Below are 13160 nucleotides of genomic sequence, written 5' to 3'. Positions count from 1 at the left end.
AGAGAGTTCTCTCCCTATTTAGTTCTGCCTGTATGGATGGGTGCTTCTTAGATTTCATGTAAATTCCCCTAAACACTGTACATCATGCTGCTTCTTTTTATGGAAATGATGATAATTTCAGATGGTTATGGCTCAGAAGCATGATTGTTTCACTGGTGTTTTTTGGAGGCAAAAGTGTACTTACTGATATGCCAAACACAACAGCAGTGAACTCTTTTGCCTGTAATTATTTACACATTGTTTTGTCCACAATGTAAGAAACTCTTAGGTCTGTGTGCACTAACAGCTGTCATTTGACTTCTCTCAAATTTTGAGCAACAGCTTTCCTGCCTTTTCATAGAGGGACCAATGCTTCCATATGGGATAGCATGTTTTTAAAAGAAAGTGCAATTCATTTGCAAAAAGCCTCAAAGAGGCTTTAGCTTCCACTAAAGATAGAAATTATGTTAAAACTAAAAGGAAATTCTTGATTTTCTTTTTTGTATTATCTTTTATCACATGAAATATAAGTTGACTATACAATATTAAGCAGGATCTCTGTTGAAATAAGAGATGTATTTTGACCTATTAGTATATTGGCTTTTGTTCATATATGAAAACTCTGTGTTACAATTATGTTTGTGGTTTGAGTAAATGTTTTGTGCCAACAATCTTAGTAACATTTCTGATCATTTCATCTTGCTTTTAATCTATGATAATACTCAGAATCTTTATAAATGTCTGAGTCTTCTCAACAAAGAGATGAAAAAAGTGGAAGAGCAAATAACCCAGTGGTATAAAACATTAGTGGCAGAGTGTGAATGAACTCAGCCCAGTAGCCACTTGTTGGGGCTCAGGAACTCTCTGTGAGCCCCCATGGACTAAAGAGCACATTAAATAGACCCCACTGCTCCCAGCAAGTGGAAATTGCTACAGTGCTCCTTACCTGGAAGTAGAAGGCTTGCAGGCAAATATCCCTGATGGTTTTCTTCAAAATTAGAAAAGTGCAGTGATAAAGAAAGTGCATAGAAATGCCAAAGAATGAAGTTGCCCTTGTTAAAGCAGAGGGCTGGAGTGGAAAAACTTGCAAGTTTCAGAACAGGAAACAGTCTGTCCTCTGGGGCAACTGCACTATCAACCTAGTGAGTTTTGTTTAATATTTGGAGTGGATTTGGAGTAGACTGGAGAAATATTTAAGAGAAAACAAAATAAAATACCTTGAAAATAATCTTATAAATATATCTTTATATTGGGAATCAGTGGCCAGTGCAGAGACATCCATGAGATGCCATCATTTGGTTTGTATGTCAGTATAAATATAACACAGGCAGCTTTCTTCTGCTGCTTTTATTCTATTTTATGCTTTTGAGGTTTCATCTCACACCTGCATATACTGAAATAGTCTTGGGTAGATTTTTAGATATCAGTGCCTTTAAATCATTCCTGCCTTTGAATCAGCTTGTTCTTGCTTTGCATCATGACAGTATGTTCCACATTGTAGGAATTATGTGAAGACCTATCTGATGAGCCACTGTTGATCTCTATCTCAAAACTGACAAATGTTCAATTGAAAGTATTAGCAGCTTAAAGGTTTATATGAAAAACCATTTAAAAACAGCCTAAGAGTTGTATGGATTTGGCCTCCCCTGTACAGGTGTTTTGCCACAATACTTAAAGCTGGTTTTTTCCTTTTGGGACTGTCAGTATTTCTACCTTCATGTTAACTTACAGTTTCTGAAGGTGTAGGAGACTCAAATGCTTTTTCTAGGACTTGATTACTGAGATATTGATGTTGGTATTTAAACCATGCCTGCTGATGTGTGCACTTGCTGTTGAGCAAAGGGGCACCTGCCTAATCAGAGATTCAAGGAAAACTCACACATGACAGAAATAAAAAGACACTTTTTCAGAAAAATTACTTTAGAAAACATTTAGGTCAGACAAATGGTCAGAAAAAGACTTTTTGTGGAAAGGGTTGAGTAAAATCAAGCTCTGGGAAGAGAATCTATTTGCATTATGTCCAGTAGATAAACTGTTCAGGGTTAGGATCAACCTCTCCATACCCTCTCTCATACTAATCTTAAAGGAAAAGAAAGCAAACTACTATTCTTTATTTTGTTTTCCATTGGTGGATATTCAGTGCAAGAATTTTCAGGTTTCTATTCAATTCTGTATAGACTCCCTGTACCTAGTGTAAATTGGCAGGCAGGTTTTGATATCCAACAATTTTCTGGCAAGTTTTCTTCCTTTGTCACGATAACACAAAGTGAGCTATGCTAATTCCCAGTTACACCTGCTAGCTTGCATGCAGTTTACTAGTGAAAGTGTTTTTCCACTTTTCAGATGGCATTTAACATCAAGCCTTTATCCTAATTTCGAGCATAAAACCTTTTTTTTCCACAGCAAAGTCAGTAGGGAGTTTCAGTTAATGGCATACTACAGTACATAATTATTAGTTTTATTTGCTAAGTTAGAAGGCAAATTTTAGGAGGTGTTTAGACTATATTTAACCTGCAAAAATAATATCCTATAAACTCGTGAAAAGTAGCAAGGCCATTAATTTCAAGTTTTGGAGCCTTCTAGTTTAGCAAGCATAAACAGGTTTGTCACTTTGAATTAATACATGCCAGTATTGGAACTCTTTTTAATTGGATGTACAATTAAGAAGTAGTCATTTAGTCTTTAGCATTTGATTTTGTTTGTGTCTCTGTAATCTGTGTCATTTGCTGCACATATAGACATTATATATATATATATATATATAATTTCAGACCAAAATACAGAAATCTGTGGTAAATAGCATGAGAACATTGGAAATATCATTCCTTTAAGGAATAATTCAATAAAATTTACAGGGGAATGAAAAAGAGATATTAGGCTATTTTGTAATGTAATAATGCAAAGTAGTAAAAAGAAGTCTTTAAAATGGAATCAGAGATTAGTTTGGGTTGGAAAGGACCTTAAAGATCATCTCATTCCAACCCCCCTGCCATGGGCAGGGACACTTTCCACTATCCCAGGTGGCTCCAAGCTCTGTCCTGGTTTGAGCATTTCCAGGGATGGGGCAGCCAAAGCTTCCCTGGGCATCCTGTGCCAGGACCTCTCCTCTCTCACAGGGAAGAATTTCTTCCTGACACCCAATCTAAACCTGCTCTCTTTCAGTTTAAAGCAATTTCCCCTCATCCTGTCACTCCATGACTGCCCAAAAGTCCCTCTCCAGCTTTCTTGGAGCCCTCTTAGGTATTGGAAGGTGCCCTAAGGTCTTGCTGGAGCCTTCTCTTCTCCAGGCTGAGCAGTCTCAAACCTCCCCGTCTCCATAGCAGAGATGCTGCAGCCCCCTGGGCATCTTTGTGGCCTCCTCTGGACCTGCTCCAGGGGGTCCATGTCCTTGTCACTTGGAGAAGAGTTACCAACAATGCATTCCAGGAACCTTCTGGGTTGGTTATGCCCTGCTGTGCTGTCCCCCAGGAGATATTGGGGTGGCCAAAGTCACCCACAGGGACCAGGGCTTGTGGATGTGAGGACACTGCCCTTGCTCTCCCAGCTGGGGCGGCCTGTAGCAGCCACCAAGGAGACAATCATGTCACCTGTCCCTGTGCCCTCTTTAATCCTGACCATAAGGTCAGGTCACCCCATCCATCCATCCATCCATCCATCCATCCATCCATCCATCCATCCATCCATCCATCCATCCATCCATCCATTCCATCCATCCATTCCATCCACCCATCCATCCATCCATCCATCCATCCAATCCATCCAATCCATCCATCCATCCCAGCTGGTCCCTGGCACAGAGGGCCACCCCTCCTGTTCTGCCCTGCCTCTAAGTATAAATGTGGTGGGGTACAACTAATTTGCTCAATAGAGATGAACCCACAGCTGTTTTGAGGGTTCCCAGGATGTGTAATTCATCCTGTTATAGATAAACATCTAGATGTTAACATCTATATAGATAAACATCTGAGATGTTGACAGAGAACAAAGGTGGAGTTAAGGGTTACAAACAGGACTCTGATTTGGTTAAAATTTACCATTAAGAAAAAAAAACCCACTTCTAAAACATCTTATAAAGTTGCTTGAAGATGCCATTTTTTTCAGTTGATAAATGCAAACCATAATTTAAAACTTACTTTAAAATCCAATTTATATTGAGATTTCTTGCCAGGGATGTGATAGCAAACAGAGAGCAGAGCTGGTGTTCCTTTCTTCTCTAATAGCCTCTCTGTACTCAGCTGATATATTGTTTTAGTGATTTTTATTTAAGCAGTTGGAAAAAAATCTGTCATAGGTAAGGCAATCTTTGACAGCATAACAGCTTGTGTGAGCTTCATTGCTAGTTGGCAAAGTGGCAGGAAATAAAGGGCCACAATGAGTGGAAACAGACTCAGGTAAGGTTAGGAGGGGAACACGTTTGGAATTACAAACAGCATCAGGACCAGGGTGTGTGGAATCCAAACAGGTGATGGAAAACAGCTTGTGGAGGGTAAGGCTGTCAACAAGGCTGTGGAGAAAGGGGATAATGAGCATGAGGAGAGCCCAGTGTCTGGTACTAAGTCAGAAGCAGCGTTCTGAAGACACAGGAAGGTGTTTGTGGAGCTGAACAGAGCACACATAACAACATGTGCTCACTTTGAGGATAAAACACAGTGTGTGGCAGGAGCAGGAGCTAACAAGGTCCCACAATGTGTAAACAGAGGGATTAGGTATAAATCAAGAGAGATAATGTTGCTCTGCTGTAAAGCCCCAGTAAGACTGCAAGTGGAATGTTGTGTGCCATGCTGGACTGGCAGATGAAAAATAAAAACAAACCTAAACAGACTATTTTGATTCCTGGAAGGTAGGAAGAGGGGAAAAAAGCTTATTTAAGGATTAGAATGTTTGTCTTATGAGGGAGGATCCTTACAAGACATGAAGTGCAAGGAGAGTTGATTGCAGTGGGTCAGTGCTTCCCAGAGCCCTGCTGCCACCTGGCAGGGAGCAACATGCAAAAAGCAGCAGAGCTGGGGAGTGAGCAGCTGGGATGGCCTTGTGTCTATTGTAAATTCATCATGTGCATTAAAAGGGAGTTTCTTTTCAGGACACCAAGGATGCACCTTTATTAATATCAGCTGAAGTGGCTGCAGCAGGCAGTGTTGACATTTAAAGGCAAAAATACCATATTGCTGCTGATTCCAGCAGGCTTTCTGCTGGCCCTCTAATTGAGAAATTTGGCTGAATAAAGACCAATAACAAAACTATTGATTGAATTCATTCTCTTTGAAGGGTCACATTTTCATCCAAAATGTATGACAGGATATGACCTTTAAAAAGCAAATTTCTTTGTTAAAAATGTCCTGGTAACATCATGAGTTGACACAAAGATAACAAAGATGCTTGACTGCTGTGATGGCAGATACTCTCTTTGTATGTGTCTGTCACCAGAGCACTGTTTAATACCAGTAAGGACAAAATCTGCCTACCACAAAGGAGAAGGAAAGAAAAGCTCATAGAGAAGAGAAAGAGTGCAATAATTTATGGTAACCTGCCCAAGAACACAAAATTATTTTAAAAACCTGGCAGGGCATTGGGCTGGTTGTGTGGGAAGTGCACAGGTGCATCTTTTTGCAGAGGCAACAACCAGCACAGCTTTTGGCAGCTGCTGTCCTAAAGAGCCTAAAGCAGTCAGGTGAGGTGCAAGCTGCTGCCAGAGATCATTGCTTGGAAACTTGGTGGGTTTGTCTTTTGACACTAAAACTTTTGCTGTAATAGCAGTGGTTCAACATTACCACTGTTAGTGCAGCAGTTCACTATTGAATCTTCACTACTGAAATCTTCATTACTTATTTTTATAGCTTCCAGCACAAGAACACTGATATTTAGCAGAGCTTCTTTTTTAGTTTTCTGAAGTGTGGAGATGATTTTAGAAGCAGGAAAATAATTTTGGTTTATTTTGTTTGGTTTTGTAAGTCAATGTTGGCTAATGTTCAGGAGCACAATATTCCTGGGTCATGTTTGGGACAAACACAAGGCTGCTAACCAAATTATGTTTTTCATGTCACTAGAAAGCAAGCACAGGCTATGAAATGTGCATGTAAATTTTTTTAAAATTTTATTTTAATTTGTTGAATAGGTGAAGTTGGTTCCAAATTTACTTGCAGGAATTTTTTATCTAGTTTCTCTCAGTGTATGGTACTCAATGTGGCCAACATCCTTTGGCTGTCAGGAAATTTTGGTGTTGTTTGTAATTTTTTGTGGTGTGGGGCAGTGGTAAGGAAGAGTTTTGCTCTGAAAGTCCCAATATAATAAATAGCCAAACACTAAATCCTGTAGTTTTCCTGTCCAAAAGGTACCAATTCTTTGTTTCCTGAAGCTTTACTAAACAGAAACGATACCTTGCTCTTATTTTTTTTTATAACAAGTAAAAGTATTGTTTCCATGGTTCTATAATTCCAGTGTTTTGAGAACAATACAATATATTGTCTCCAATCTTTATCTAAAATGATCTTGTTGTGTTTATTTTAGATGAACTTGCAAATTCATCAGAAAACAGATTATCCTTGGAAGATCTCTTCAGAAAAGAGTTCATCGTTCATAATCCAGAAGCCAAATGGATTAATGGTAAGTTTATAAGCTCTCACTTAATTTGAAACTAGGTAAAAATTTTAAGTCTTGAATGATATTATCCAGTCACTGAGGAAAAAAAAAATAAAATCAGTTAAAATTTCAAACCCTCTTGAAATTGGCCAGGGTCCCAGTTTTCCTTGTTGCTCTGAATCACGTCTCTTTCATTAATTTTTGAAGTAGCTTTCTAATTTTAAAGGTCTGTCTAGTAGAAACCCATTAAAATTATCTGTTCATGCTCCTGACTCAGTTGGAAGCAATGATGAAGAATTGTATTTAAGAACTGGACCTTGTTTGTGGATTCACAGGAAAATCAACTCTTAATATCTGAACTTTGAGGTCTGGGAACTGGTTCTCTTTGCATCTAGAAAAGACTTGAATATTTCAATATCTGTACAGTCATAGTCATTTTCTGATGACTACAAATTGTATTTAGTATTCTAATTTATTAAACGTATGCATGGCATACAGAGTTCTCAAAAAATTAGGCAGTTTTAATGTAATTAAGGAAAACTAATTCAAACTCTTTTTTCAACTCATTGACTTCCTTTTCTCTTGTTTCCATGCCTTGTTCACTTTCTCTCTGTAAGAAATGTACAGGCAGTGCAGTAGCAGCTGTATCAAAGGAATTACAACAGGATTTGTGCAAAACTGAGCAAGACAAAACTGTTGTGGAGTGCTCTGTGCAAGGCAGGGGTCTGGCAGGCTGTGGCTGTGTGTGTAAATTCAGAATGACCTTGCATGGAAATAATGCTCCATTATATCACCTTTGGCATTCAGCTATAACTAGAACTGCTTTACTTAGCAGGGAGCTGTGTGATTGAATTATTGCTTTGTGATATACTCTGAAGAATGAAGTGGGCATAATAAACATAAGTGCATTTAAAAGAAAAAGCATAAAAAGGAGAAAAGTATGGTCAATCTTTTTTTTTTTTTTTTTCAGCACCTGCCCTGGTGTTATTTGTTAGCCATTAGTTTAGTGCTAAGAGAAGGGACACTCATTTTAGTTTCCTCTCACCTCTGCTGAGTTGCCCTTAGTTTCTTCTTGGGACTGGTTTCTGTCTGCAGTCAGTGCAAAAATAAAAAAAAAACAAAATTGATACTGGGTAAAGCTGGAACAGTTCTGTTGCCAAGAGGAGCAGTTTCTTGTGTTTTTGCTAATGAAATCATAAAAGCAGGTTTTCAATTTTCTGTTCTCTGTTAAATTCACAAAACAGCTGCTTCTGACCCTACCCTATCTGAAAAACCCTGCTCCTAATTGTCAAATAAAGGTATCCCAGACCCAGTATTGTAAACTAAAGGGGTAACTAAAAGCAGATAAGTACATAGTGGAAGAACATCATTATGCTGGTTCCATCTATTACTCTTCTTACTTAAAAAATCCATGAGATTATTCTCCTAAGAGCTCTAGTAGTTCCTCATAACATGTGCATAATATTCTATGCATAAAAATGGTCCTAATTTCAAATCCCAGGACAATAAAACTAAAAGGTTGCGGATGGAGCTACATTAAATATTGGTGAAGCTATAAAACATGTAGATAATTGTATTTCTTAACTCTCTTCTACAGCCTGTAATAACAGCAAAGCTTCTTTTATGAGTTTTCCAGATGTGGTAAAAAAGAAATGCAGAATTTGATGCTAAACCCTTGCTTGGATACAGGTTTTCCCTGTGGTCTTCAAAATCCATCTTAAAAAGCTCCTACAGTGAAAGAGAATTTTATTAGCATCATGCAAAAATATAATTTGTATCATGCAAAAAATTGTTGTAAGCAATCTAGTCTAAAAGCTATGAGATTGTACAGGTATGAACTTCTCCATCTCTTGAAAAGAATATTAGAAATGCTCTTTATTAGAGAAGAGCCCTGTGTTTTATTAATAGTACCCTGGTACTAATATGCAGTCTTTCTGCAATGATGGTTTTCTGAGTCAGTGTGAAAACTTCTAAGCTTTTTACATTAAACTCAGCTGTTCTCCTGAGTTTATTGGCCAAAGAAACAATGAAGTTCAATAGTACAAAAAAAAAAGGAGGCAAGAAAGGACATTTTGTTTATCAGAGTATGTGTGTGTATTAGAAATAAAGAAATAGTGGGGGTAATTAAGGAATTATGAATTGTTTAGTATTTTTGATAAACACAGAAAAAATATGTATAGGTTTTGGGATTTTTTTTTTATTTTTTTATTTTTTTTAAATAGCCAGTATAGTTAATGATAACCAATATCTTGGGCAATAAAAAACCCCAAGGAATAGTCTTGCAAAGCAGCATTTCTGCTTCCTGCTTCTATTTTTATTTTTTAAGTCTTTATTTCCTGGCACTGTGGCATTGCAGTGATGGCATTATATGCATGGAAAATGAAATATATAACTTCAGATTTATTACTGTGGAGCTGGAGGGGAGCATTTGGCACTTTCTTTGGATATTGGCAGGATAAGTGAACTCTGAGCAGGATGATTTTAGCAGAAAATAAATAGCTACTTACTACCTTTAGCTCCTCTTGGAATGGGATAATTTGTATCCATCTGAAAGTTTTATCATCTTTCCCTCCTGGGAAGGGGTAGGAATAGAGATGGAAAAGTGGCTCCTACGGTAAGCAGTGTCTTCAGGGTCTGTCTGGAGCATGTTTTGTAGAAAAACAAAAAGAGAGATTGAAGGATTTCAAGTGGTGGATGAATCACTGTGTCCTTAGGTAAGGCCTGGGATTTAACTGCTGCCCTTAAATGAAACTTTCCCTACTGATCTTTGCATTTCTCTGACATTATCTTCCAATCTTGCATTATTTCTTCCTTGTTTGGAATCTCCTCCACTACAAACCCCATCCTCATGCAGCTATTTCTAGAATGCTCTTTAATAAGAGCAGCCCTTAAATGCAGATTTTTTTTTACAGTCCATTTCCTTTTCTGCTTGAAACTGAGTCCACAATTTTATGGGCTTGCCACCAAAGTTAATAATTATGCAAATGTCTAAAGGTACAGAGGAGATGTTGGTCTTTATCTGAGATAATCAGAAGTTGCTGAAGAAAATAAAAGAAACACTATAAGCTAGTCTTATAACTGACAAAATATATTCCCATTTTATATAGTATGTAAAGATGTACCTGTGCAGATATCCACATTTATCTTCCCTTCATTTTTTTTGTTCTATTTTGGTTTATTTCAAAGGCAATATATATATATATATTTTTAACCTGACTTGGATTTTTTTTTTCTCTTTGAAAGAATTTTCATAGAAAGAATAAGAAAATAGGGATGGTAGCTAGTAATTTTGTTGTAAGTAACTTAGTAGGGCACTAAGCTTTGTCAGCTTTAAATCTGATTACTTTGGGTGTAAAAGAACATGGTGGAGAGTGCACACAAGCATTAACCAGTCCAATCCCTGTTAGCTGGAAAAGTGTTTAATTTCAGAAGGCATTCCAGTTGTCTGGTTTGTTTTGGAGACCTTAAACAAGAGTACATCTTCCTGTAGCATTATTGATCTTCAGGTTTTCTAATAGGAAATAAGAGTTTCAAATGCTGCCAGCGAATAAGGAATGTGAATGTGTCAGGTTGAACCTGACAGCTCACTGGGGCAGAGGGAAGAATTTTTTCAGGATATTTTCCCAATTTCTCTCAAGTTACTTAGAAATGTGTGTGCTGCCCTTTGGGAAATATTGAGGACTCAACAGATTTGCATTCTTTTACTGAAGTCTGTATTTACATCTCTTCTTTCAGGGGCTATAGCTGTTAATGACAATAAAATTCAGAATATTTTTGTGTATTCCTCTTCAAATAGATGAGTTGCTTGCATTTTTTTCTGTTCAGACATTCTTTGCTAATCTTTCCTGTACATGATGGAGTGCCCTGGCTCCTTGGTGGCACTGGCAGATGGGTGCATAGCCAGCACAGTGACAGGATTTTTCATATATTTTAATAAAGAGTGGGTGTTTTTGTGTGTGTGTGTTTTTTGTGTGTATGTGTTTGTGTTTGTTTTCTCTTATTGTAAACCCCTGTTTTGGAATTAGGTTTATCACCTTTTCCACCATAAAATCCAAGGTTGTGCCAGCAGTCCCAGCAGGCACACCCTGTTCAGTTTTAATTTTCAAAGCAAATAATTTTTTAATAAACATATATATTTTCAAGGCAAAGATTGTTCAAATTTTTTTTTTGTTTGTGTCTTCCCCTTTTACAGTTTTAATGTGTTTCTTTGGACATTATAATAAACCACTTCATCCAAGTCAGAAATATTTTCACACCAGGTGTTTTTTTTAACTCAAGCCTTTGCATTAACTTTATTTAATTGTTTTATTTTGGTGTTTTTATGGTGTTTCTGGGTTTCCTGTATTAGCCTCAGCAGAAACTGTCATTTGCTAATTAATTGCTGGTTCTGATGTGTGCATCTTTTATTTTCATATAGCAAGGGGAAAAGAGAACAGGTGATGACACCCCTTTTTGAACATCAGAGAAACCATGGGACTGGTTTAGGGGGGAAATCTTTCTGCTCTTAACATTTATTTTGTGATCATTTATTTTTTCAGTAGTCTCTAAAATGAAAAAAAAAAGGAAAAAATATAATTTTGTAGCATTTTTACTTTCCAGTTGACCGATGGTTTCACGGTCATGTTTTGTAGACTGTATATTATAGTTTACATGGAAACATATTACCTGGCTGAAGAAATAATACTTCAGCTTCTCATAACATGTTTTCTTTCCTTAAAGAGCAACTGAGAGAGTGTCTGCCCATAATTTCATCTGTGGCTGTCCCTGGCACGTTTCTCATGCTGCACACCGCCTTTGTCACCTGGGGAGTGAAATGTGCAGGCAGAGGCCTTTGCTGGAGCTGGAGCTTCCCTTGGGTCTCTCTTGCCTCTTGTCTCTCCTGAAAAACAAAATAAAAAGTGGGCCTGGGAAACCTGGCATGAAGGTGGTGGAAACTGCTTTTAAATGGTTTATGATAGAAATGGAAGTGGTTTGGGAGGCACAGCACTTGGATTCCACACTAGCACATACGCCGACTTTGTGCAGTAAAAATATGGTTTAAAACATTTGGCACCTCTTAAAAGAAGCATCTCCTGTGTGTGAGATAAACTTGTTTTCACATAGGTGAGTGTGTTGTGATGTTTGTCAATGGATATGGGTCAAGTGCAAGAAATAATCCACCACTGAGCAGTAAGAGAAGAGATTCTGCTCCAGAAATGGAGTTGGATTGCAGAAGCAAAGAAACACCTCTTTAAGAATTACACATCTGTGTGTGTTGGTGCTACCCTTGCAATCAGGATTGATGTTAAGAGTGGAGTTATTTCATTCCCTGTCCCCTAAATGAGATGGGAGTGGGAAGTGGCCAGGCTGGAATGCAGCCATGGTGCAGGAGAGCCATGGTGGTGTAGCAGGGGCTCGTGAATTTGCTGTGATGCTAATTAATTAATTAATTAATTAACTAATGCTCTGTCAGGAGCTTGGGCAGAAGTGAAGAGGGGTGTGCTCAGTGTTACCTGTGCCAGCTCTGCACAGAACTTTCATTTTTTGTTGTAATCTGTCTGTGCAGAGCCTGGAGCTGGAAGCCAGGCCAGGGAGTTGTTTTGCTGTCTCTTCTCTGTGAAGAGTTTATTTCTGAAAGGCAGCAGAGGGGGATTGCACTTTGATTCTCTGTGCTGCAAAAAGCAGCCTGTGGAAGAACAAGTAAAAAAAAAAATAAAATCCTAAGATAGCACTCCAATCTTTGGAGGCTTTCAGCCGAAATTCTTCTTTCCTAAAACTCCAGCAAGTTGTGTGAAATACACACCCAAGTTTTGCCAAGTCTGAAGACAATGGTTTGGGAAAGGCCCAGAAAATTTGAGAAGATACATAAAGCATCTCCAGGCTGGCTGATAGTTCTCTCAGAAACTGCTAAAAAGAGGAATAAAAGGCTTGATTGATACCATTCCACTGATTTATTAGAATAACTTCTTAAACAAAGGAATTTAAACGATGTTTTTGTGAAGCAGATTGAGCGATTCAATTTTCTCATTAAGGAACAGAATGGAGGAGTTTGGGGCTGTGTTTGTGCTGATGCTAAAGAATTTCTGTGAGCCAGCTGTGGGTGGGTAATTGGTCATTCAGGGAAAGGTTGTGGAGGTACCACCCCTGTGCCAAGAAAAATGTGCATTGTGGTGTCCTTTGCTCCAGGAATTGTGGTTTCTCAAGCAATGGACTATTTTGGTTTAGGAAGAATTTTTATTTTCTCATTAGTTTCAGTTTTTGTGGGTGGTTGGTTTGGTGTTTTGTCCTCATTAAAATTCTTTTTTCCACCGTTTGTACCACAATGAGGTGATTTAATCAGTAATTTTCCTCTTGGCTCTGGTCTAGTCTTTAAACAATGTCACTCAGTGGCTGTTTCACCTGATCTCCCTGCCCCACCGCACTGTCAGGACCTGCTGCAGGGACTGTGCCCATTTCTGCTCTCCTGGAATTGATGGCCCCAAGGTGCCACATTTCTGCTTCCTCAGAAGCAGATCAGGGTAGTTTGTGCTCAGATCAGTTAATCCCTTTGGCTGCATCGATACTGGTGCCACTGTTAATGATCATGAACAAGGATTAAACAGTGCTGTGCCTTCAGGGCCATTAAC

The 13160-nt window shown here is 38.3% G+C and overlaps 1 protein-coding gene across 2 annotated transcripts in view; it reads left to right on the top strand.

The window, feature by feature from the left end:
- The window catches only part of DPP10 (dipeptidyl peptidase like 10), a 438065-nt gene that overhangs the window by 242665 nt on the left and 182240 nt on the right, over window positions 1–13160 (top strand). For both annotated transcript variants that reach the window (XM_077181698.1, XM_054636515.2), the window contains exon 3: window positions 6484–6579. In XM_077181698.1, the coding sequence (XP_077037813.1) occupies window positions 6484–6579 (96 nt within the window). The remainder of the gene's footprint in view (window positions 1–6483; window positions 6580–13160) is intronic.

This window comes from Agelaius phoeniceus, chromosome 7 (assembly GCF_051311805.1).
Source record: "Agelaius phoeniceus isolate bAgePho1 chromosome 7, bAgePho1.hap1, whole genome shotgun sequence".
NCBI lineage: Eukaryota > Metazoa > Chordata > Aves > Passeriformes > Icteridae > Agelaius > Agelaius phoeniceus.
The sequence above is the reverse complement of the archived record's forward strand: the minus strand, read 5'-3'. Positions and strand labels throughout refer to the sequence as shown.